Source organism: Globicephala melas, chromosome 13 (genome assembly GCF_963455315.2).
Source record: "Globicephala melas chromosome 13, mGloMel1.2, whole genome shotgun sequence".
In the NCBI taxonomy this organism is placed as follows: Eukaryota; Metazoa; Chordata; class Mammalia; order Artiodactyla; family Delphinidae; genus Globicephala; species Globicephala melas.
Window position 1 is genome coordinate 77,804,444 of NC_083326.1, and position 26,969 is coordinate 77,831,412.

The 26,969-nt window shown below is 41.4% G+C and overlaps 1 protein-coding gene across 1 annotated transcript in view; it reads left to right on the forward strand.

Annotated features, from left to right (window-relative positions):
• Window positions 1–26,969, forward strand: part of FBXW8 (F-box and WD repeat domain containing 8) — a 113,933-nt gene that overhangs the window by 58,809 nt on the left and 28,155 nt on the right. Inside the window, exons 6-7 of the mRNA XM_030860419.3 lie at window positions 6,716–6,912; window positions 10,079–10,285. Of these exons, the coding sequence (XP_030716279.1) occupies window positions 6,716–6,912; window positions 10,079–10,285 (404 nt within the window). The remainder of the gene's footprint in view (window positions 1–6,715; window positions 6,913–10,078; window positions 10,286–26,969) is intronic.

A 26,969-nucleotide genomic window follows, 5' to 3' on the forward strand; every position in this document is an offset into this window, starting at 1 on the left:
CAGCTCCAGCTCTGAGGGTTATTTATGCCTGGTTCAGGGAATGATGGCAATGACCTGTTTACTAAGTCACTACTGAGGAGCCACACAGAAGCTCCCTTTGCATTTGCCGAGAAGTTTTCTCTTGTTTCACCTTGGCCTAGCATACAGGATAAGGGTGGTAGATACCTTTTGGAGTGTCTCCTTGCTCTGAAGCCCCTCTAGAGGTAGACATATTCATAGAATTTGAGTTGGTCTTTTGACGTCAGCTGAGTAGACAAGGATGGGGACCCCAGGCCTGGGGCAGCTGATTCATGTTCTTGGCTGAACCATTTGGGCTGCAGACTTTCAGTCTCAATTGTGTGCTTGGAGTAGAAGACCTTGTGAAGTGGGGAATAGAGAAAGCTGCTTTGTGTAGAGAGGGAGGGATGCAGTTACAGAGAGAAGCAGAGGCAAGATGTACGGTGCAACAAGAAACGTACTACCTTGATCTGAATGTTTTCCTACTTCCGGTTCTGATCCCTTTTACTGTCCAGCTGTATTTCCTGCCCTTGGGTTCCATGAAATAGCCTTGTTCCTTTTCAGCCAGTTTCCTTTTGTATTTAAACCAGTTTCAGTGGATTTGTTTCTTACGACCAAATGTTCCATTGCTAAAACATAAGACAAACATTCAGCAAACCTTTATTGATGTTCAGCCACTTTCAGTACTGTGAAGTCACTCCGTAGGAAATGTAGCAGAAAAAGGACACAGTCCTGCCACTTCAGAAATCCACCCAATACTAGGAGCCAAATCCATATTAGTGCTGTGTCTGCAATATGATGAAACTTGGCCTTTCAAATGAATTTACATCAAATTTTTAAAATCATCACCTGTTTGGGAAGGAAATTTATTTGGCTCTGATAGGTATTGACTAATATTGTGCAATGTATGTGGACCCAGTTCAACTTGAAATGTCTGCGTAAGTTAGCTGCTCCTTTTTGGGAATCTTAAAATAGTTTGACAATAGGACTTATCCATTTTTAAGCTTAGCTATTGTCCCATTGCAGTTTGTATATATATCTTTTATATTTTTGTTATATTTTCGTGACTATAACACGTCTTTCTGCAGTGAGAATTTTGTGAGAACAGAGATCATATCCCTCCTGTATGCCCCCAAACAAGATGCTTGGTGATGCCACTAGAATGTCAGCTCCATGCGGTCAGGGACTTTTTTGTTTTATTTTGTCTTGTTCACTGCAGTTTCCCCAGTGCTTAGAAAGGCAGGGGCTCAAATACGTGTTGAATGTATTGTTGCATTAACTCCTTTTTGGCTAAATGTTGGTTAACATGGATAATAATCCTCTACAATATCATAAAACATTCTTATAATTCAAGTATTCACTGTTCAAGCCCCTGCAGTTTTGAGGTTGTAAAGGTAGCATGATATAAACTATATTAACTAATAAAATGACCTTTTATAAAATTAGCTTTCACTCAAGCATCCGTCCTGTTAGCTGCTGTGTCTGTTCCTGCTCACCTTGCCCATGTGTCTTGGGGTCAAATATCCAACAACACAGTTGCAAAGTGAAATTGCACATCTTGCAAAAGCTGCAGGATTTAATAATGTTAAAAGTGGTAAGGGGAAGAGCAGTAGAAGTGGTAATTACATGGGTAAATATAAATGGCTTTTTTTGTTATTTCTCTTTAAAAGACAATTGCCTGCTTATGCAAAAATAATAACAATGTATGTGGGGTTTATAACATACAGTAGAAATAAAAAGTGTGGCAACAATAGCAGAGAGGCTGGGAGGGAGGAAATGGAAGTGCGCTGCTTCACTGTATGTGAAGTGGTGTAATATCGCTTGAAGGTAGACTGGTAGTTACAGATGCGTGCTAAAGACCTAAAGCAACAACTAAAATAAACACAAAGAGTTTTGGCTAATAAACCAACAAAGGAATTAAAATGAAATAAACACATAATTAATCCAAATACTCAGTCCAAAAGAAGGCAGAAGAAGGGGGAAAGGAAGCAAAGAACAAATGGGACAGATAGAAAACAAGTGGCAAAATGGTAGATTAAACCCATCCTTACTGATAATCACATTAAAGATAAGTAGTCTAAATACCCCGGTTAAAAGCAAGATCAGTTAAATGCCATCTACAAGAAACCCACTTTAGATATAAAGACAACACAAAGTGAAAGCACAGAAAAACACATAGCATGCTAACACTAACCGAAAGAAAGTTGGAGTGACTGTATCAATATCAAAGTGGATTTCAGAGCAAAGAACATAACACAAAGAGGGACATTTCATGTAATACAGGGTCACTTCATCAAGAGGACACAACATTCCTAAGTGTTAATGCACCTAAAAGTGATCTTGGAGGACTGTGCAAACGATAGTGGCACTGATGACAAGTGAGGATCTGGCCGAGTTACACACTTAATAGCTGCAGTAGAGAAAACAGACAAAGATCATGACACAACAGGCATTCAGAAGAGAAGGATGTGACCATTAAATAGATGGCACCCAGAATATATTTTCTAAAAAGACCCTTCTTAGAACAGCTCTGCAACCTTGTGGTAAAGGGGATTTTGTTGCATACAATTCTGTTGGGGAAATGAAGCCAACAAAACCAGTACTTGATTAGTAATGAAAAATGTGTTTATAGATAAACTCCATGTGTGCTTCGAGTGAGCTGTGGTTGAATAACTTCCACACTTGGCAGAACACAGGTTAAGTTTATGTCAGTTACTCATGGACTCATGGTTACTTCATGCACTTGTAAATGCAGCCGCTCATCCTGCACTTTCTTTTCTTTTTTTTTTTTTTTTTGCGGTACGCGGGCCTCTCACTGTTGTGGCCTCTCCCGTTGTGGAGCGCAGGCTCAGCGGCCATGGCTCACGGGCGCAGCCGCTCCGCAGCACGTGGGATCTTCCCGGACCGGGGCACGAACCTGTGTCCCCTGCATCGGCAGGCGGACTCTCAACCACTGTGCCACCAGGGAAGCCCTCATCCTGCACTTTCTAGCTAACTTCCAGCCCAGCCACTTCACGTACCAAGTGGCTTTGGACCAGTTGTTGAACCACTCAGAGCTTCTGTTTCTTCTGTTTTGTCAAATGAAGATAATGATGCTCTTCCCAAGATGGAAGTTAGCGCTGAAGGAGAGGAGACAAGTGATTGAACAGTCAGAGGCTTCATGCAATAGTGGTTGCTTTACGGTTTTATTGTAATGTCTGCAAACAAATGCAGTGCAGGCCTATTTGGAAGAGGCACATCCTGGAATGTGCCTGTCTCCTATTTAATGTGTAGAGTCATTGGCATTTTTTGCAGTGTATCTGCTTCTTCTGAGTCAAAATGGAAAGAATTAGCTAAAATATTTGCCAGAGGAATGTGTTGTGGAGCCTTCTGCAATCTGCTTATCCCCCAAGTTTATCATAATTCTTAGAAGAGTGCACTGTTTTACGTCTGAAGCAACATTTAACTTGAAGAAAGCTCTGCTTTTGTTTGTAATCACCTACTTAGCCTACTGACAGTTTGAAAGGCTTGCAAAGCAACCCACAAGTATTGTTTTCTTCTGACTTGATGTATTTATTTAGTGATGAATGATACCTTATGGTAAGATCCTAAGTTCAAAGCATTTACTGTTTAAGGACAAAGTACAAGACAAGAAAAATGGGAAGAGGGATTGCAAAAAGATGAGAAGTGAAAGCTTTATTTTAGAAAGTTGTAGGAAATAGGACTGGATTTATGGATGGGCAGAGAGGAGATTAGTGTTATTAATAGATTAAATATGTTCTATAACATGGCAGGCACTATAGAATACATAAAAATGTAGAAATGCTTGGTCTGTCTCCAGTATTTTGTGTGGTTTATCTCCTTTAATCTGCCCAACAGTCCTGTGTAATGGGTAATGTTACCTTCAGTTTTACAGGTGAAAAAACAGGCTCTCAGCTTTAAGTAACTTGCCCAAGGCCTTCAGCTAGCAAGCAGCGGAGCTGGATTTGAACTCAAACAACCACAGACTGTGTTATCTGCACACAATTATTTTCAGTGATTTTTGAAAAATAAAATCAGTTGGAATTGGAACAGGACATTATCCAGCATGATGCAGAAAGTAATTATTTTCTTGGATAAAGCTTTGTGGGTAAAAAGGTAGCTTAGTGGATGGGAGTGGTAAAAAGAAATTATTTGGCAAGAAAAGAATAAGTGGCCCTCCAAATACAGAAAAATTTATATTTCTGATAGAAAAGTGTAAGTTCCTGCAGACAGCTGGTTCTCAAACTTGGGCATATATCCCAGAGTTTGCTGCCCGAGAACCTGCATTTCTAATAAGCCCCCAAGTGTTGCTGATGCTGCTTGTCCAGGGTCTACACTTGGATATCATTGCTGTAGACAGTTTGAGAAGGGTGGAGACACAGCCAGTGTGTGGGAGAGGAATTCATCTGGGGAGCAGCATTCAGGGGACTGGGGAGAAGGGTGTATAGTATGTGGGTAAATCGTGGTGGTTTTTTTTTTTTTTTTTTTTTTTTGACTGCTCCACCCATGCATCTTGCAGGATCTTAGTTCCCCGACCAGGGATTGAACCCGGGCCGCCGGCAGTGGAAGCGTGGAGTCCTAACCACTGGACTGCCAGGGAATTCCTTAAATCATGGTTTTTAACAAGTCTGGGATAGTCAAGCTCGTGTTTTAGACTATGCAAAATAAAACATCTCTGCTAACTGTGGCTAAAAGAAGGTGGTGGTGAGGAGGGATGTAAAATACTTATAAGAACCTCTTAGAATGTGGGTTAGTGGCTGTTTTCAGATGTTGCTAGTGTCTAGGTCAGTGCCTGGCATATAAAAAGTGCTCAATAATAATTCCTTGCATGTTACTTCACCTCTTAGAATGGCTATCATCAAAGACAAGAGATAGCAAATGGTGAGGGTGTGGAGAAAAGGGAGCCTTCATGCAGTGTTAGTGGGCATGTAAACTGGTGCAGCCACTGTGGAAAACAGTATGGAGTTTCCTCAAAGAATTAACAATAGAACTACCATGTGATCCAGCGATTTGACTTCTGGGTATATATCTGAAAGAAATGAAATCATTATGTTGAAGAGATATCTGCACCCTCGTGTTCACTCACAATAGCCAAGACATGGAAACAACCTAAGTGTCCATTGACAGATGAGTGGATAAAGAAGATGTGGTGTATGTATACAGTGGAACACTACTCAGCCATAACCAAGGAGGAAATCCTGCTATTTGCAGGAACATAGATGGATCTTGAGGGCATTATGCTAAGTGAGATAAGAGAAAAAAACAAATGCTGTATGATCTCATTTATATGTGGAATCTTAAAAAAAAAAAGAAGAACCTCGTAGAAACAGAGATCAGATTTGTGGTTGCCAGGGGTAGAGGAATTGGTTGAAGGTGGTCAAAAGGTACAAACTTCCAGTTATAAAATAAATAAGTTCTGGGGATGTAATGTACAGCATGATGACTATAGGTAATAATACTGTATTGTATATTTGAAAGTTGCTGAGAGAATAGATCTTAAAAGTTCTCATTATGAGGAAAAGGACATTTGTAACTATGTGAGGTGATGTTAACTAAACTTATTGTGGTAATCATTTCACAGTATATACATATATCAAATCATTCTGTTGTACACCTTAAGCTTATATAATGTTCTGTGTCAATTATATTTTAACAAAACTAGAAAAAAATTATCTGTTGCATAGACAAATAAGGGAATGAATTAAGAACTCCATATGTTAAAACTACTGAACAATTATGTCCTCCCATTCTTCTTAGATCTCTCATAAAAGCATTTTTTAAAAATTTATCTTTTTGGCAAGGATAATTTTGGGGAAATTTTTCAGAATATACAAGGGGATGTTATAGTAAATTTCTCTCCTACTCTTTCCCTTTTCCCTGGTTTCTTTCCTTAGAGGCGTTAACAATTCTTAACAATTGCTTTTTCATTGTTAAGTTTCTTAAGTATCCTTCCAGGATACTCTGTGTATACATTTGTGTGTATGTGTGCTTGTACATTTTTTAAAATGCAAAAGTAACATAGCATACTATACCACTATTCTGTCCTTCCTTTTTTCATTTAACAGTATATTTTGTTGATCATTTTATATAGCTCATGTATAAGGCTGACTCTTTTAATTGCTCATTTTATTTAAATTCCAAACTATGGAGATACAATTATTTAAGTATTTCTCTATTGGTGGACATTTAGGTAGCTTCCAATCTTTTGACATAATTTAAAACGTAGTAACTATCTTATATACATTTGTGATTTGGTAGATATCAAATTGCCTCCAGAGTTAGTTGAAATAGTTCACATTCCTATGAACAATTTAAGAGAAAGCCTGTTTCCCCATATTCTCAAAAACAAAACGTTTTATGAAATTTTTTGTCTTTGTCAATTTGATTGGTGAAAAATAGTATCCTATTTTAGTTTTTATTTTTCTAATTGTGAGTGAATTTTTATATTTTTTAAATGTTTATATGTCAACTGCATTTCTTTTTCTATGAACACCATAGCACACTCATGTCTTTTGCTCACTTTTCAGTTGCTTTTTTCTTATTGACTCTTAGAAGCTCTTTATATATTAAGGAAATAGGCTCTTTGTTATATGTAATGCAGATTTTTTTTACCAATTTATTATTTATCTTTTATATTTTCTTTATGTTGCATGATTATTTTATAATTGTGCATACTAAATGAATTTAAAATTGTTACCTGAATTTTTTTTCTACATAGGATTTCTTAATATTTGGGATCTAAGGACTGGAAGGTATCCTATTCATCGTTTTGAGCATGATGCAAGAATACAAGCACTAGCCCTCAGCCAGGAAGATGCAACTGTTGCCACAGCTTCTGCTTTTGATGTCGTAATGTTACGCCCCAATGAGGAGGGATATTGGCAAATAGCTGCAGAATTTGAAGTTCAGAAACTGGTGAGCTTTTAGTCTGGTCATTTTATTTTTCATTCTTAGAATCTCTGGGTCTGATATAAACAGATAGTAATGATGTTGGCAGTGCTCATTCACTCAGGGCTTTCTGTGGGCCTCATGTCCATAAATCTCACAACAGCCTTGCAAAATAAGTAGTTGTATTTTCCTCATTTACCAAGCAGCCAATAAAATCTTAGAGCAGTGAATTGACTTGCCCCTGATAAGAAGTTGTGATTCTGACCTCAAGGCTGACATCGGGGTTGCAGTTTCTCATCACTGTGGTCCTCAGCCTCCTTCACATTAACAGAACGTTCACCCCTGGAAATCTGAGATCAGGATCTGGCCTGATACATAAGTGAAGATGAGTTCAGTGGTACCATCGCAGGCTATATGGGAAAGAAAGTTTCCATCCTACACTTTCTCCATCCGAAGATTTTCTCACTTGGCATTAAGGGTAACTCTTGAGTGAGTATAGATTCAAGTCGGTGTTAATCGGGTAGCCGTGTTCCATGACGTCATGTGTGAAGCTCAGTTAACCTTACTAGTTCATTACGTAGAGCCTGTTTCTGAGTTCACTTGTACATGAGCCTCAACATTTGCATGGTGGGAGATGATTTGGTGGTAAGAAGGAAGAGCTGAAATCTGTCTATGCTGAATTTGGATTTAATTTAAAGCAAACTTGATTTTGGCACTGGTGGGGGAGTGAACAGAAAAGCCAATGCTGAATAATGAATTGATGGCCTGACCTGGAACAAATCCTGTTCCTCTCCCTTTTCCCCTGGTGAAAATCTTGTTAGACATGAATAACTAAAAAGCCATGGCATCACTGCTTCACCTCTGTAAGCTGCTTGTGCCTTTAATGCTCAGCCTCTGCGGTTCTAGTGTAGGGTTCTCAAAACTGCCTGATGCTGTCTTCTTCTCTTGGGGTTTTATTAGAAAAATGTGAAAGTACCATATTTCTGTCTGTTCTCAAAACTACATAGTACTTGTTATTTGGTTTCTGCCTAAAGAACACTGTAGATCAACAATAGCTATATGAACTCAGACAATTACTTGAGACGTGAGTCCCTTCAGAAAGTGCAAATCCGGCCTTGGCAATAAGGTGGCATCCTGGCATCGACCGGAAGCTTTCTGAAGTTGTTTACAGTTCCCAGAAGATGGCACAACCGCAGTCAGTCTGAGCCTCTTGGTCTATCACACATCCAGCATGAAGGTGAATTAAATGGCTAGACTGAGGATGTTGATTTTAGGAAAGCAAGAAGTGATTTTTAGGATGGGGGAGAGAGGAATGAAGCAGCCGTTGCTGGAGCCCTGTGTTATAACGCTCTTCATGTGTTATTTCTCACCCTGGATGAGGGCTGGCCACAGAATGTACTGTCTCTGGAAAAGGCAGCCCCTGGCCCGGGCTGCTGGGCCATCTTTGTCTTCCTCAGATAGGCTCCCTGAATCACAGTGGCAGTGTTCCCAGGTGGTCATACTGGCCTAGAACAGCTGTTCTTCGCGATGGGCCCTCGGCTGGGGATGTGGGGCCACTACTCACACTGTGGGTCCTCAGGGCTAGCAGAGCCACTCAGATGTTTACTCTCTCGAGCGCTTCTGGACAGTTCTCAGGATTCAGGTGTTTGAACTCGTTTGGCTTCTTGTCAGGGACCATGGATTTTCATAATCACATAGGTGGCTTACCTTCTGCTTCTGTACTCTCAGAATTTACTCAGGGAGGTGAAAACCCGATGTAAACTGCACTCGGGGGAGGCATGCCACTTAACGAACATAGGAAAGCAAGTTACTCTTAAAGGCAGCTCCTCATACCTACGCAGATAGAGAAAGTAGTAGCAGTGATGTGGCCGGAGGACTGTGTGGCATAAAAGTGCTTGCAGTGGCCTTCCTACCCTAGGATGGCACTGAAACCGGGAGAAAGTAGATAACTCGGGTGCTTTTAACCTTTTAGGAACACATTTTTGCTATTTGCACAAATGTTAAAATGTGATTTCGGGGCTTCCCTGGTGGCGCAGTGGTTGAGAGTCCGCCTGCTGATGCGGGGGACGCGGGTTCGTGCCCCGGTCTGGGAAGATCCCACATGTCGCTGAGCGGCTAGGCCTGTAAGCCATGGCCGCTGAGCCTGTGCGTCCGGAGCCTGTGCTCCGCAACGGGAGAGGCCACAACAGTGAGAGGCCTGCGTACCGCAAAAATAAATAAATAAAATGTGATTTTGGCTAATTTGGAACTGAGTGAATTTTATGTTATTTATTCAGTTTCTTGTGAAAAAAATAAAAACTTTTATTTTTGAATAGTTATTCTAGCCTCGTGGTTCAGAATTTAAAAAACACAATAAGGTTTACAGTAAGAATCTCCTTTCCACTCTGTCCCACAACTCATTTCCCTCCCTGAAGGCAGCCGTTGTTAGTTAGATTTGTGCACGTATAAGACAAGCGTGTCACAGGCTTCCTCTGCCCCACCTTTACACATAGTAGCACACTGTGAATCCTGTTACCTTGTTTTTTTCCCCCAAATTTATCTTAGAGGTGACCCCGTTTGTATGAGTTTATAAAGGTTGTCTTCCTGCTTTTTTCTGTGACCACATGGTATTCCAATACATGGATGTAAGTTATTTAATTAGTCCCTTAGTAAGGCATGTTTAGGGTTTTCTAGTTTTTAGCTATGACCAAATAGTGCTACAGCAAATAATGTTGTACACAGTCGTTTTGCATAAATGTGCGTTTATTTGTAAATAAATTCCTAGAAGTGACCTGCTGCGTCAGAGCCTGTGCTCATCTGACATTGTGTTAAGTGTTCCCAGATTTTGGACCAGATTACATCCCACCAACCTTAGTGGGATCCATAAATGTGGTTGTCCCCTCTCCACTTCCAGCCCAATGTCTTATCAGACTAATTGACCTTTACTGATATGACAGATGAAAATGCTATCTTGGTGAATTTTCACCTTTTATTTCTCTTGTTAGGAGTGTGTTGTGTTTCTTTTACAATGAGCATCTTTTCATTTGTGTAGGAGCTGTGTTTCACTTCCTGTGAACTGGCCCTTGGCCCGTCTTTTTCTGTTGGGTTGCTGGTCTTCTCATTGATGTGTAGGAGGAATTGTGTATTTTTGAGCAAGTCAGGATGAATTGTAGGCGAGACCTGAAGGACTAAAATGACTCTTATTCTTTAACAGGTTGACTACCTTGAAATAGTTCCAGATACTGGAAGGTATCCTGTGGCCGTAGCCACTGCTGGAGATCTGGTATACCTGCTAAAAGCCGAAGACTCTGCCAGAACCCTCCATTATGTCTACGGGCAGCCTGTCACATGTCTAGATGTCTCCTCCAACCAGGCTGCTTTTGGTGTGAAGAGTCTGGGATGGGTGTACGAAGGAAACAAGGTACAAAAATAGCAAGATGTGCAATTAACAAAAAAGATTTTGGATTTTATTTTTTTAAAGGCAATTTAAAAATTAAAGCTCTCTAATATATTTTTAAAAGATGTGTTCAGGCAATATATATCAGCCTGGTTAAAAAAAATTCAGGTAGTTCAAAATGATATAAGTAATTGTTTTCTTTCTCTTCCCTTCCCCCAGCCCTACTTCACAGAAGAAACTATTAACAGTTTTTAGGTATCCATCTAGAAAATTTTAATGCATATATAGGTACATTTATACACTAAAAAACATACCTTTGTTGAAATGAGATCATAGTGTACATACTGTTCTGTGCCCAACGTTGTTATTCAGTAATGTACCCTGGAGAGCATTCCATGTGAGCTGCCTCTCCCTAGAATTCCAGCGATGCTTACAACCCGTAGTCTGCTTAACCAGTCTCCTCACTAGTGGGCATTTAGGTTGCTTTCTCTGTTTGGGCTGTTATAGACAGCGCTACAGTGTGTGTTGCAACTTGTAAATCTCTACGATAAATTGCTAGCAGTTATGTTGCTTGGTCAGAGGGTTGATGGACATTGCCAAGTTGCCTTCTAAAAAGGTTGCATCAAAATTTATATTCTTATCCACAGTTTGTAAAAGTGTCTCTGATACTCTTTCAGCCAGAAACAAGGAGATAAGTTTTTAATTGAAATTCTTTGCATGATGACTCAATTTTATCACTGCTTAGTATTTTACCATCCTGACTGCAGGCCAAGTACTTAGTCTTAAAGCTGACTTACAGAACTCTTTCTCTTCCAGTGGAATCGGGGGAGAGGGATAAAGGTTCGTTTTATTTTGCTTTTCCTCCAGTTTGCTGGGTCTTGACCCTGCTGGCAGTGGGTGTAACCCTGGGAAGGAACTTCTCTGAGCCAGCAGCTCCTCTGACAACGTCCTTCTCCCAAGGAAGGAGGCCCTTTTCACGTAGCAGTGTTGTGAACTGGAAAAGAGCCAGTCTCTGGATGCACACCGTCTGCGTTCCAGCTGCAGGCCTACCACCTGCTACCCTGTGTGACCTTAAACAGGTTGCTTAACCCTCATTATGCCTCAGTTCCCTCATTTGTAAAAGGGAGTTCATAATGGTACCTACTTCACAGAATTGTAGGATTAAATGAAAACATATGTGTAAAGCTTTAAGCATAGTACCTGGCATTGGAGTTAAAGATCACTGTGTGCTTCCTGTTCTTTCTAGCTCTCATAGTTTGAGTCTAGCCTCTGGTTGTGATTTTTACATCTTGTTTCTCCTATGCAGCCACCTGTAAGGTCAAATCTCACCTATCTAGGTGTTCACTGGTTTTGCAACATGGACTCCAATTATATGTGCTTCACCCAGGAAGCTAGATAAAGCCGTAGAAACTACATGTGGCTTAGTTCAGTCTCACTGTGAGAAGGGACCCCTTTGTGCTCAAGCTAGCCTGCTTCGCTGGAGCATAGTCAGCATATCTTAGCTGGAAAGTCTGTGATGAAGTCATTCCTGTGTTTTGTCTTCCCAGGACGTGGGGGGAAAGGGACAGCAGTTGGTTTCCTAAGGCAGTTTCCTTTCTTGGCCTTCGAAAACACTTTCTTTTCTGATCCCTGGTGAGCTCATTTGATGAGAGGAGAGAGACTGTTTGCTTTCTAATTTTTCATCCATCATGCTTTCAAGTTTCAGTTATCTCACTTATTTCTTGAGTTCTCATTGTAGTGAGGTGATAGTTTATTTAATCCTAGCCTGGTTTAAATTTTTCATATTTTTAATAAACTTTTCACCTAACAGGTTCTATTTCTCTGACTTACCTGAGTGGATCTGTTTCTATAGTGATACAGTTGCAGTGGATATATTTGAGAAACCAGTTAAAGGGATAGCTCAGCACAAAATTAGATTGAAAAAAAAAAAATAGACTGGGAGCATCCTTTAGGTGTTGATGTAAGTAAGCACTTTTTTGGATGCCTCTCAGTATTTTCAACCCAATTAAAAAGCATTAATTATAAGAATTAGCTGATTCTTATGTTAATTTGATAAAAATTCATTATTAAAAGTTTATAGTCCCTCTAATAACTTGTTAGCGGGTAGTTTTCATTGGTGTTTTAAAATTAAGAGTGGAAGTAAACTTGCTACAAGAATGCGTTTAAGTGCCTCTTTGAAATCTGACAGTAGCATTTAGTCATGCAAGTATTTTGAGTACACCAGCAAACCTTCAAACACTTGTGTGGGTGGATGGGTTGTTGTTAGTAGCGCTGGTGGTAACTGCATTGAGATGCTTTTCCAACATGAACGCCACCCACTTGAACGTGAGGGAAGCCAAGCTTTAACTGTGAAACTTCCCTTATTTTTGCAGAGGTAGGACTTTCTGTCTGATTATGTTTAATGGATTTTCTGCTTCCTCAGAAAAACCAACATTTCTGTGTGAATTAAGCCATGTAATGGGTGGCTCTGTGAGATTTTAGTAGCATCCTGCCACCCCATAATGTACTGTCATAATTCTTCAGTCTTATGTGCAGGCTCTGTGTCACCTTGCTTGTGAGCTCCACGCTTTCTCCATCCGGCCTGGCAGCACGTTTTACTAGGTTGGTATGAGACTGGGAGCAGTAGAGTTTGCCTGGAGCTGTGTCCATGTGAGGGTTTGTGTCTGTGCCTCTGGGCCTGTATGTTTACGATTCAGATAAAGGCTTTATGAGAACACAGAGTCTGGTTTATCTTCCTTTGTACCTGATACAGAACTGGGGGTTAGCTAGAGTCCACTGTTGATTAACTGTGATAAAAGCAGACATGAAGTTCAAATGTTGGTAATAGAATTTTAGTCAGGAACTGAAATTTCCCTGACCTGTAGGAGTATTTCAGCAGTGTTAGTTTTGTTTACTTGGAAAATGTCTTTACACCATATGATGATCACATTAGCATTTTATATACACCACAGCTGTCTGAGTATCAGTCATAATGGTTCAGACTCATCCATTCACATATCTACTAGCCAGCCTGTCATGTATTTATCACAGAGAGTTACAGAGCACCAGTTGTGTCCTGGCACCGGAGCATTAAAACAACATTGTGCACAGATCTCAGCAGACGGGTATTTGTCAAGTAACTTAGCTCTGTTAGTAAACATACTTAGTTTTCTAAGGAAATGAAACCAAGTAACTTAGCAGAAGTTTATCCATTTAATCTTAAGAAAAGGCTTGTGAATACAGCTGGTTCAGTCATTTCCAGCTCTGGTAGGAAGGCTCAGAGAAGGTGTTAGTGCTCTAACATTAGGGGCCACGCTTGGGTTTGCCAGCATGTTCTTTCTTTGGCCACGTAAAGTTGTAGGAAAAAAAAAGGCTATTATCTATTTGCACTCTTTCTTAAAAGAGCAGATCTTTAAACATCTTAAAAAAAAAAAAGTATTTTTTGACTAGGTAATGCATTCACCTGATTCAGAAATCAAAAGACATGAAAGGAAGGGTGTGCAGTGGGATGACTCCTTCCCACTCTTTTCAACCTGCCACCCAGTTTCTCTTCCTGGAGCAGCTAAATCAGTGTTGCCAGTGTCTTGCACATCCTTCCAGAGATTTTTTATGCATATGTAAGCAAATTGTCCATACATGCCCTCAATCCCCTCTTTCTAAAAAATATAAATAGTAAAATACTCTATTTTTGTCCTGCCTCTTGCTTTTTTGTGCAACAGAATCTCTTAGAGATCATTTCATCATTTCTTATAACATAATAAAGAACTTCCTGGTAGGTTTTTTTATTTTTTGCAATTTTATGATATTGCACCTTGTAGTTGTACCTTAAGTAATTCTGCGACCCTACCCCCTATTGATGGATGTTAGCTTGCTCCCAGTCTTTTGCTATTGTGACCAACACTTGGTCCACATGAATGTATTTGTAGGATTAGTTCCTCAAAGTAAAGACTTGCTGGGTCAGAGGGTGCTGTGCCTTCATGATTTTGATAGCTGTTGCCCTCTATAGTAGGTGTTCCTTGGAAAGTGGAGGATGGCAGTGTATCCCATTCTCCTAGCAGTTCCTTAACATCTTTCCTCTCACAGGCTTTACAGAAGGGTCACAACAAAATGAGGCCAGAAGGAATAAACAGAGCTCTGTCTGGTCCTGCCTTCATTTAAGTTATTTTGTAGCTCTCTGCTTTGAGGATGAATGACCTCATCTAGAATCACATGCTTTACCTAGAATCAGTGCAGTGGGACTGACAGCCTTATCAGACCACCATTAGGGTGGACAGAGCTACAGCACACACTGATATGTGCCCCTTCTCGCCTTGTTTGCTACCATTTGAGGGAGAACCCATGGTTCTTTAAAGACAGTAGGCTCATCTGCCTCTTTTTTGTAAAATGAGGAGGGTTGGACATGTGACTTTTGGTCTCCTGTCCAGCATCCACGTTCCTTGATTCTTTTTTTTAAAAATGAATTTATTTATTTATTGGCTGCGTTGGGTCTTCGTTGCTGTGTGCAGGCTTTCTCTAGTTGGGGTGAGTGGGGGCTACTCCTTGTTGTGGTGCGCGGGCTTCTCATTGTCGTGGCTTCTCTTGCTGCGGAGCGTGGGCTCTAGGCGCGTAGGCTTCAGTAGTTGTGGCACGTGGGCTCAGTAGTTGTGGCTTGCGGGCTCTAGAGCTCAGGCTCAGTAGTTGTGGCGCATGGGCTTAGTTGCTCCGTGGCATGTGGGATCTTCCTCAGGCCAGGGCTCGAACCGGTGTCCCTTGCATTGGCAGGCAGATTCTTAACCACTGCGCCACCAGGGAAGCCCCCTTGATTCTTTAAGCAGTTAGGTGGTTTAAACTTTTTCCTTTACCTGTGGAGTCGTGTTGAGCTGGTCTGTCCTTGGAGGCTATTTGGGAGCTGAGGGTTTCTGAAATGGATTGAGGAACCCATTGCTCTCCTGTTACTTCTCTAACGGGATCTCCTAAGGGCCATGCTTATTGCTGTTAGGAATGATTGGGCAGGAAATTGTTTGGTACTTTTTCATCAATTCCTGTGTCTTTCTGGGCAAGGGGTATGTGGTGAGAAGGGCTGCTTGAATGTCTTTTACTTTTAGATGAAAATGGACTCTTAAGTGTTGACGTTGCATTCTTGGGTTCTCACACTTCAGTGGCATAAATGATCTTAAAGGTAGTCGTTGCTAAGTGGCACATGATTGTAAAAGAAAACAAATGGAATAGCAGTTACTCTGGCCTCATCTCTTCATCATGTTGCAGGGCAAATATCAGTGTCAGCTCTCTTAATGTGGCCCTTTGTGCCCAAATAGCCCTTTAAATTTTGTTTTTAGTCTCATACTTCCTGAATCTGTCAAAAATACTTCCACCCATGAAAATGTTTTTATGATGCTAATCATCTTTATTAATTCTTTTGCTACCTGAATTAAATTTTGCTCTCAGAGGTGGAGGGTTAGGAGATAGAATTGCCTCATTTAAGAGCATTATGTTGACGATGAATCTCATGCCTCATAAAGGAAGAGAGAGACCCACTTACAGCTCTCAGCATCATTCTGTGTATTTGGACATATTTCCTAATTTAGTTCTGAAGTGCTTGGCATTCGGTGGCAGATTGTATTTAGCAGCACGCGGCACGCATCCTAATCAGGGTGACGTGAGTGAAGTAATCCAGGAGGCTGGGGTGTGTTTGACAAGGACACTGGCTTGGCGCTGCTGCCTCAGCTTACATCACGCTGGAAAATAATTGCTAACGTCTCTTAGGATAATCATTCCCTGTACGCGGACGTGAAAAGACTCTGGATTGGTTATTGCACTCGTCACAAGTTGAAATACCTGTCTGGAAGAGCCTTTGGGATCAAAGGCTCATGGATTCTGGCACCATTCTCCATACCTACACCAGAATATGAAATCCATCTTTCCTTTTGTTCAAGGTTCCATTCCAGAGGAGAACTAAAAACTGTATTTTACAAGCAGGATGAATAATTTGAAATGAAAGTTCACAAAGTAAATAAGTATCTCATTTCCTCTTCACTTTCACCTTAAACCTTTAACATTTTTCATATTTATTTACTTTCTGCTTGGAAAAGTTTAAGAAAATAATAGCTCTTGGAGACCAGTTTTCTGGGTTGTTGAGTGATGTTGACTACCAAAGGGTCCACTTTTGTTGCTAACGTTGCTGTCATTGTGAACGACTGCTTACTGAACACACACTATTTGCTGGATATCTGACCGTGCTGCAAACAGGGACGTCTCAAACATGACATCCATGTCGGGGCTTACCTCCTCGTGGGCTTTAACAGCAACTTAGTGATACAGAGGTGGTTTTCTCCATGTTGAGATGGACATGAGGTCATAGGGAGACCTTCACGGTTAATTTGCTGAATTCCAAAGTACTGGAAAGTTATACAGGTAAATACGTAGATGAGGATTGAATATTCTTATGCATTTTGTACGTGTTTTAATATTAAAATGTATCAGTGGTAAGAGATTGGTTCAAGGTGGCAGAGTAGAAGGACGTGCGCTCACTCCCTCTTGGGAGAGCACCGGAATCACAACTAACTGCTGAAGAGTCATCAACAGGAAGACACTGGAACTCACCAAAAAGATACCCCACATCCAAAGACAAAGGAGAAGCCGCAATGAGATGGTAGGAGGGGCGCAATCACAATAAAATCAAGTCCCATAACCGCTGGGTGGGTGACTCACAAACTGGAGAACATTTATACCACAGAAGTCCACCCACTGGAGTGAAGGTTCTGAGGCCCACGTCAGGCTTCCCAACCTGGGGGTCCGGCAGCGGGAGGAGGAATTCCCAGAGAATCAGACTGTGAAGGCTAGCAGGATTTGATTGCAGGACTTCGACATGACTGGGGGAAACAGAGACTGCACTCTTGGAGGGCACACACAAAATAGTGTGTGTGTCAGGACCCAGGGGGAAGGAGCAGTGACCCCCATAGGAGACTGAACCAGACCCACCTGCTGGTATTGGAGGGTCTCCTGCAGAGTTGGGGGGCAACTGTGGCTCACCACGGGGACAGGACACTGGCAGCAGAAGTTCTGGGAAGTACTCCTTGCCGTGAGCCCTCCTGCAGTCTGCCATTAACCCCACCAAAGAGCCTGTAGGCTCCATTGCTGGGTCATCTCAGGCCAAACAACCAGCAGGGAGGGAACTCAGCCCCACCCATCCGCAAACAATCAAATTAAAGTTTTACTGAGCTCTTCCCACCAGAGCAACACCCAGCTCTACCCACCACCACTCTCTCCCATCAGGAAGCTGGCAGAAGCCTCTTAGATAGCCTCATCCACCAGAGGGCAGACAGCAGAAGCAAGAAGAACTACAATCCTGCAGCCTGTGGAACGAAAACTGCATTCACAAAAAGATAGACAAGATGAAAAGGCAGAGGGCTATGTACCAGATGAAGGAACAAGATAAAACCCCAGAAAAACAACTAAATGAAGTGGAGACGGGCAACCTTCCAGAAAAAGAAGTGAGAATAATGATAGTGAAGATGATCCAGGACCTCAGAAAAAGAATGGAGGCAAAGATCAAGAAGATGCAAGAAATGTTTAACAAAGACCTAGAAGAATTAAAGAACAAACAAACAGAGATGAACAATACAATAATTGAAATGAAAAATACACTGGAAGGAATCAGTAGCAGAATATCTGAGGCATAAGAACGGATAAGTGACCTGGAAGACAGAATGGTGAAATTCACTGCCGTGAAACAGAATAAAGAGAAAAGAATGAAAAGACAGCCTAAGAGACCTCTGAGACAAAATTAAATGCACCAATGTTCGTGTTATAGGGGTTCCGGAAGGAGAAGAGAGAGAGAAAAGGACTCGAGAAAGTATTTGAAGAGATTACAGTCGAAAACTTCCCTAACATGGGAAAGGAAATAGCCACCCAAGTCCAGGAAGCAAAACCCAAGGAGAAACACGCCAAGACACATAGTAATCAAATTGACAAAAAGCCAAAGAAAAATTATTAAAAGCAACAAGGGAAAAATGACAAGTAACATACAAGGGATCCCATAAGGTTAACAGCTGATTTCTCAGCAGAAACTCTACAAGCCAGAAGGGAGTGGCATGACATATTTAAAGTGATGAAAGGGAAGAACCTACAACCAAGATTACTCTGCCCGGCAAGGATTTCATTCAGATTCGAGGGAGAAATCAAAAGCTTTACAGATAAGCAAAAGCTAAGAGAATTCAGCACCACCAAACCAGCTCTACAGCAAATGCTAAAGGAACTTCTCTAAGTGGGAAACACAAGAAGAAAAAGACCTACAAAAACAAACCCAAAACATTAAGAAAATGGTCATAGGAACATACATATCGATAATTACCTTAAACGTGAATGGATTAAATTCTCCAACCAAAAGACACAGGCTTGCTGAATGGATACAAAACCAAGACCCATATATATGCTGTCTACAAGAGACCCACTTCAGACCTAGGGACACATACAGACTGAAAGTGAGGGGATGGGAAAACATATTCCATGCAAATGGAAATCAAAAGAAAGCTGGAGTAGCAATGCTCATATCACATAAAATAGACTTTAAAATAAAGAATGTCACAAGAGACAAGGAAGGACACTACATAATGATCAAGGGATCAATCCAAGAAGATATAACAATTATAAATATATATGCACCCAACATAGGTGCACCTCAATGCATAAGGCAACTGCTAACAGCTATAAAAGAGGAAATTGACAGTAACACAATAATAGTGGGGGACTTTAACACCTCACTTTTACACCAATGGACAGATCATCCAGACAGAAAATTAATAAGGAAACACAAGCTTTAAATGACACAATAGACCAGATAGATTTAATTGGTATTTATAGGACATTCCATCAGAAAACAGCAGATTACACTTTCTTCTCAAGTGCACACGGAACATTCTCCAGGATAGGTCACATCTTGGGTCACAAATCAAGCCTTGATAAATTTAGGAAAATTGAAATCATATCAAGCATCTTCTCTGACTACAATGCTATGAGATTAAAAATCAATTACAGGGGGAAAAAATGTAGAAAACACAAACACATGGAGGCTAAACAATATGTTACTAAATAACCAAGAGGTCACTGAAGAAATCAAAGAGGAAATCAAAAGATACTGAGAGGCAAATGACAACAAAAACACAACGATCCAAAACCTATGGGATGCAGCAAAAGCAGTTCTAAGAGGGAAGTTTACAGCAATACAACCTCACAAAAGAAGAAAAATGTCCAACAATCTCCACCCACACCTAAAGGAACTAGAGAAAGAAAAACGAACAAAACCCAAAGTTAGTAGGAGGAAAGAAATCATAAAGATCAGAGCAGAAATAAATGAAATAGAAACAAAGAAAACAATAGCAAAGATCAATAAAACTAAAAGCTGGTTCTTTGAGAAGATAAACAAAATTGATAAAGCATTAGCCAGACTCATCAAGAAAAAGAGGGAGAGGACTCAAATCAATAACACTAGAAATGAAAGTTACAACAGACACTGCAGAAATACGAAGCATCCTAAGAGACTACTACAAGCAAGTCTATGCCAATAAAATGGACAACCTGGAAGAAATGGACAAATTCTTAGAGAGGTATAACCTTCCAAGACTAAACTAGGAAGAAACAGAAAATATGAACAGACCAATCACAAGTAATGAAATTGAAACTGTGATTAAAAATCTTCCAGCAAACAAAAGTCCAGGACCAGATGGCTTCACAGGTGAATTCTATCAAACATTTAGAGAAGAACTAACACCCGTCCTTCTCAAACTCTTTCAAAAAATTGCAGAGGAAGGAACACTCCCAAACTCATTCTATGAGGCCACCATCACCCTGATACCAAAACCAGAGATACTACAAAAAGAGAAAATTACAGACCGATACCACCGATGAATATAGATGCAAAAATCCTCAACAAAATCCTAGCAAACAGAATCCAACAACACATTAAAAGGATCATACACCATGATCAAGTGGGATTGATCCCAGGGATGCAAGGATTCTTCAACATACGCAAATCAGTGTGATACACCACATTGACAGATTGAAGAAGAAAAACCATATGATCATCTCAATAGATGCAGAAAAGCTTTTGACAAAATTCAACACTCATTCATGATAAAAACTCTCCAGAAAGTGGGCGTAGAGGGAACCTACCTCAACATAATAAAGGCCATTTACGACAAACCCACAGCAAACATCCTTCTCAATGGTGAAAAACTGAAATCATTTCCTCTAAGATCAGAAATAGGACAAGGATGTGCACTCTGGCCACTATTATTCAACAAAGTTTTGGAAGTCCTAGCCATGGCAATCAGAGAAGAAAAAGAAATAAGAGGAATACAAATTGGAAAAGAAGAAGTGAAACTGTCACTGTTTGCAGATGACATGATACTATACATAGGGAATCATAAAGATGCCACCAGAGAACTACGAGAGCTAATCAATGAATTTGGTAAAGTAGTAGGATACAAAATTAATGCACAGAAATCTCTTGCATTCCTATATGCTAACATGAAAGATCAGAAAGAGAAATTAAGGAAACAATCCCATTCGCCATTGCAACAAAAAGAATAAAATACCTAGGAATAAACCTACCTAAGGAGGTAAAAGACCTGTACTCAGAAAACTATAAGACACTGATGAAAGAAATCAAAGATGACACAAACAGATGGACAGATGTACCATGTTCTTGGATTGGAACAATCAATATTGTGAAAATGACTATACTACCCAAAGCAATCTACAGATTCAATGCAATCCCTATCAAATTACCAATGGCAGTTTTTACAGAACTAGAGCAAAAAAAATCTTAAAATTTGTGTGGAGACACAAAAGACCCCAAATAGCCAAAGCAGTCTTGAGGGAAAAAAATGGAGCTGGAGGAATCAGACTCCCTGACTTTAGACTGTACTACAAAGCTACAGTAATGAAGACAGTATTGTCCTGGCACGAAAACAGAAATATAGATCAGTGGAACAGGATAGAAAGCCCAGAGATAAACCCACACACCTATAGTCAACTAATCTATGACACAAAGGAGGCAAGGATATACAATGGAGCAAAGACAGTGTCTTCAATAAGTGGTGCTGGGAAAACTGGACAGCTACGTGTAAAAGAATGAAATTAGAACACTCCCTAACACCATACACAAAAATAACTCAGAGTGGATTAAAGACCTAAATGTAAGGCCAGACACTATCAAACTCTTAGAGGAAAACATAGGCAGAACACTGTATGACATAAATCACAGCAAGATCCTTTTTGACCCACCTGCTAGAGAAATGGAAATAAAAACAAAAATAAACAAATGGGACCTAATGAAACTTAAAAGCTTTTGCACAGCAAAGGAAACTATAAACAAGATGAAAAGAGAACCCTCAGAATGGGAGAAAATGTTTGCAAACGAATCAATGGACAAAGGACTAATCTCCAAAATATACAAACAGCTCATGAAGCTCAATATTAAAAAAAGAAACAACCCAGTGAAAAAATGGGCAGAAGACCTAAATAGACATTTCTCCAAAGAAGACATACAGATGGCCAAGAGGCACATTGAAAACTGCTCAACATCGCTAACTATTAGAGAAATGTAAATCAAAACTGCAATGAGGTATCACCTCACACTGGTTAGAATGGGCATCTTCAGAAAATCTACAAACAAATGCTGGAGAGGGTGTGGAGAAAAGGGAACCCTCTTTCACTGTTAGTCGGAATGTAAATCGATAACAGCCACTATGGAGAACGGTCTGGAGGTTCCTTAAAAAAGTAAAAATAGAAGATACCATATGACCCAGCAGTCCCACTACTGGGCATATACCCAGAGAAAACCGTAATTCAAAAAGACACATGCACCCCAATGTTCACTGCAGCAGTGTTTACAATAGCTAGGTCATGGAAGCAACCTATATGCCCATTGACAGACAAATAGATAAAGAAGATGTGGTACATATATACAATGGAATATTACTCAGCCATTAAAAGGAACGAAATTGGATCATTTGTAGAGACATGGATGGACCTAGAGACTGCCATACAGACTGAAGTAAGTCAGAGAGAGAAACACACATGTCATATATTAATGCGTATATGTGGAATCTGGAAAAATGGTACAGATGAACCGGTTTGCAGGGCAGAAATAGAGACACAGATGTAGAGAACAAACGTACGGACACCAAAGGGGAAAGTGGAGGGGTGGCGGTGGTGTGATGAATTGGGCGATTGGGATTGACATGTATACACTGATGTGTATAAAATGGATGACTAATAAGAACCTGCTGTATAAAAAAAAATAAATAGAATGTATCAATAATTGATATAATTGTTAGTGTATTGTTGATAATGAATAGTTTTCACATGTTGTGAAAACCCTGAAATGCCTCCACAGAGCCCCAAGGGCTTCTCAAGACAATGTCTCTGACTTAGAGACCTTTGAGGACCCGACCACCTCTGATATTCTCTACAACCATGATGGGTGATGCTGCAAAAACTATTTCTTAGAACGCTGCCACTTCTTGTAGAAGTTAAGAGTGCTTCAGGATCTCCAGCGATCCTGAGCTACTCCTGGGAGGGAGTGATGGAAGTTACAGAAAGTGAATATAGGGAAAAATATTTTCAGCTAAGTCGGGTGGTGGTATAACCACTGGGGACTTGGAGTCAGATAAGCCCTAGGCAAGCTGCTTACGTGCCTTAGGCTTCCCATTTGGAAATGGGAGAATACCTGGGGAAAGGAGGTAATGTGCTTATGGCTGGTGCTCAAGACTTGTTAGGCGCCTCCTTCACCTCCCCATCCCCACCAGCTTTGGGGTCAGGTCAGAGTTCATCAGGAAATCCTGGGCAAGGGAGCAGCCCAGGCAGAGGCACCAGGCCTGGAGGAGGGTTTCTGGGTGGCCAGGAAGTATTGCTGGGGTGGTCCAGGCGGGCTGGAGCACAGGTGCCGTGGGCTGGTGTGGGAGCTGTGCTAAAGCCATACCTGCTAGGAGTCATTTTCCTGAGAGTTGTTTTACAAGAATACATTTAGAATAGGAAGGGCTGGGGGAATTCAACTTTCTGCAGGATGAATGCAGTTAAATTAATGTGAATGCTGAGTCACTTTGTGTATGGTCACTTTGAGATGTGGAGCCTCATTGGAGAGGGCCGGCACTGTGTCTTAAAGTATCTTTTGTCTTCGCTCACACTGGTGTAGTTTTTGTATATCATGACACGTGTATCGTTTTCTAATTTCTAAAAACATTGATCAGAATTCTAGAAGCACTGAGCAAGTTTTTACAAGACCATTACATTGACATATATGATGATCATTTCCTTTTTTCTCATGTGCCTTTTAAAAAAATTTTAATTAATTTATTTTTGGCTGCATTGGGTCTTCGTTGCTGCACACGGGCTTTCTCTAGTTGGAGCAAGCAGGGGCTACTCTTTGTTGCAGTGTGCAGGCTTCTCGTTGCGGTGGCTTCTCGTTGCGGAGCACGGGCTGTAGGTGCGTGGGCTTCAGTAGTTGTGGCACGACGGCTCAGTAGTTGTGGCTCGTGGGCTGCAGAGCGCAGGCTCAGTAGCTGTGGCGCCTGGGCTTAGTTGGTCCGTGGCATGTGGGATCTTCCCGGACCAGTGCTTGAACCCGTATTCCCTGAGTTGGCAGGTGGATTCTTAACCACCGTGCCACCAGGGAAGCCCTCATTTGTCTTTTGAATTAAGCTTAGAATTTTATATAGGGCCTAATTTTTCTAATGGCTTTCCTGATTACTTATGTGGGATTTCCATCCAGGTTTACCGTTCCATACCCATGGGAGAGTGTGAACTTGGAGTTGATCTTGGTGTTTATTTCACTCTTTGAATAGGTGGCTTTGGCTTCTTTGTGCCAGATGAGCAGCAACTAGTTTATTAGGGTTAAAAATCAGCTCGTTTTTCAGTTAATGAAGATCACTGGGGCCTATTGGAAATGTTTACCTTTGCTCTATAATCAGTAACAGTAACACTGTAGAATAGGCTGCAGGCTTTCCATGTGTATATATCCAGACAGTTGAGACAGATGGTGTTGGTTTGATAGAGGGTAGGAGAAGAGGGCACACAGAAAATGGCCTGAGTGAGTTTGAATTTCACAGTATTTAAGACATTTTATTGTTTTCAAGTACACGTAGCAGCTTAAACTAACAAAAATATTACAAAGTGGAGGGCTTTTGCTTTTTATTCAATATGTAGATGAATATGATTTTTTAATTTACCCGGCACTTCAGTCTATAAGGCACTGGTTAGAGAGTGGGTTTATAATTAATTAACTTATCAGTTACTGAGTTGCAGATGAGTTCTTCTAATGGACGCAAAGTTAACTCTCTTAAGCATCCTCTCAGTGTGTTATTAATTTACAGGGTAAATCCAGTTTTGTAGATAGTCAAAGGAAAACCCCAGCTCAGTCCACATTTGAACAATCACATTCCAGATTAAGGGACTCGGGAGGTTTTCAGTGGGTCACAGTGAGGCCAGGAATCGTCTGAATGTGCCACGTAGGGGAAGCAGTTCTGCCGTGACCTGGGTTCTGACTGTCTCCTGCTGCAGGTGGTCCATTGATATGGGACTGACCAACTGGACCAGGACCAGATTCAATACCCACATTTCTTTGGATCTTTCTAGGTTAGGACCTCTGGCCCAGGCTCTGCCTGTTCCCCTGGGTGGCCTCTCTGGACTGCGGAGTTTCCTTAGGGTGTGAACTCCTATCTCATGTTCCACAATAAGTTTTAAAGCATATGTTGAAAATGACATGAGAATACTTCTTCCCCAGCACTCCCCTCCTTCACCTGCCCCTGCCCTTTCCCCACCTTTGGTCTCTTGTACCACCTGTCAGTGTCCCTCCTCATGGTCCCGTTCAGATTTTGTCGGAGGAGCAGTGGCTGCGTGCCAAGGACTGTGGGTGACTCGCTGGTGCGCACCTTCTGCCTGGCCTTCCAGACCCTGGAGAGTCGGCCTGCCACTCTCCACCCTGCACCTGCAAACGGAGCCTGTGCCGTCCAGAATATGCCATGTTTATTCCGGACTAGCAGCAGCATTCCCTCTTCCCCTCCTGTCGCTCCATGTCCTTTCAGGAAAGGTCCACCCAGGGTCCCACTTATCAGAAGAAGCCTTCTCAACTGTTGTGGCTCTCAGTGAACACCTCCCTTCCCTTACACTTACAGTACACAGGGTCTGCATCTCACCTTGCCTTACTGTTACTGCCCAGCGCTGTTCTTAACCAGATTGCCATCAGCTGGGAGGCAGGAAGTGAGCATTTAGAGCTAAGTACCACTGCTTTAATGTTTCCGATTCTTTTTTGGCTTGGGAGGCAGTCAGTGTCGGTGTAGTGCGGGGGTTCTCAAACGCCAGGGAGTATCAGAAAAATACAGATCTTGGGCCTCCACCCCAAAGGCTTCTGACTCACCGAGTCTGGGTTGGGGCCTGAGGGTCTTTTGTGCCCAGTGCTGCCGATGGTGCTGGTCCAGAGCCGCACTTTGAGCACCGCGGGGTAGTTGGAGGCCCACCCACCCAGCTTTGAATTCCGGTTCCAAACCTTCAGTTCTGTGTAAGTGGTTTGGCCTCTCTACACCTCTGCTTCCTCATATATAAAGTGAGTGAAGTCATGATAGCCACTGTATGGCATGGCGGGGATCAGGTGAGAGGACGCGTAGTCGCAGTGTTTTGCACATAAGAGGACGCTGTAAGTCTTAGGCATCACTACCCATTTTTGCCAGGACTCAGGAAAAGGCTTGTCATATGGTGGCAAACACTGACCTAGAAATGAGATTAGCTGGGCTCTGCCTAGTGCATCCTCAGCTGCTGTTGTTACCTGTGTAATTTGGAGTAAGTTATTTAAATTATTTTAAGCCTCAGTTTCTTTATGCATAAAATGTGTACGGTAGTGTTTGTCTTCCTTTGCTGGTTGTGAGAATCAGATGGAATGATATTCTGAAAGGATTTGTGTGAAAGGAATATCATGATGATTATTAACAGCTGCTATTTACAGTGTACTTCGTGTGCAAGACGCTGCTGATCACGTTTGTGCCGGCACTGTCGTGTTCCACGTAGTACCATATAGTGAAAGGTTGTTATGCCCTTAAGTGTGTGAAGGGAACTGGGGTGGACTGTGTGCCCTACACCAAAGGCGCCAGTAGTTCACTGCAATTTTTCATGCTCCTGCATCAGCTCTCATTTGTCTCGGTGATCTGATTGTAGCCACATTCTGCCTGTCTACCCACTTCTAAGCCTTTGTCCAGTCTAACTTGGGGCCAAATGAGAAGTTGCCAGGCCGGTTGCAAACTGACGCGCAAGCACCGTGATATCCTGAATTGCGTATACAGTGTGAAGTCTACAGGCTCACGAGTGTTGTTACACGACCAGCTCTCACTTGCAATCTTCCCATGTAAAAAAATCATGTCCAGGTTGTCTTTAATTTTGAAGAATTCATTTCGTAGTTTGCAGCCTCAGTTTTCCTCCCTACATAACACAGATTTAATGATAACTTTCTTTCTCGTGGGGACTTTGGTTAGTTACATGTAGTTAATATTTGTGAAGTGCTCAAAACTGTCTGTGCTCTTTATTATGATGAGGCCTGCTGGGAACCTGAAAGGAGTATGTGAGGATTTTCAGCTTTGAGTTATATATTTGCATAATAATTATAATCTCTTCATTGTGCTAAATGCTCTGACAGTGAGCGGTTCCTATTCATTTTATGTACCCCATCAACCCGTTCTTTGTTAGTCGTACCTCTTGTCCTTCT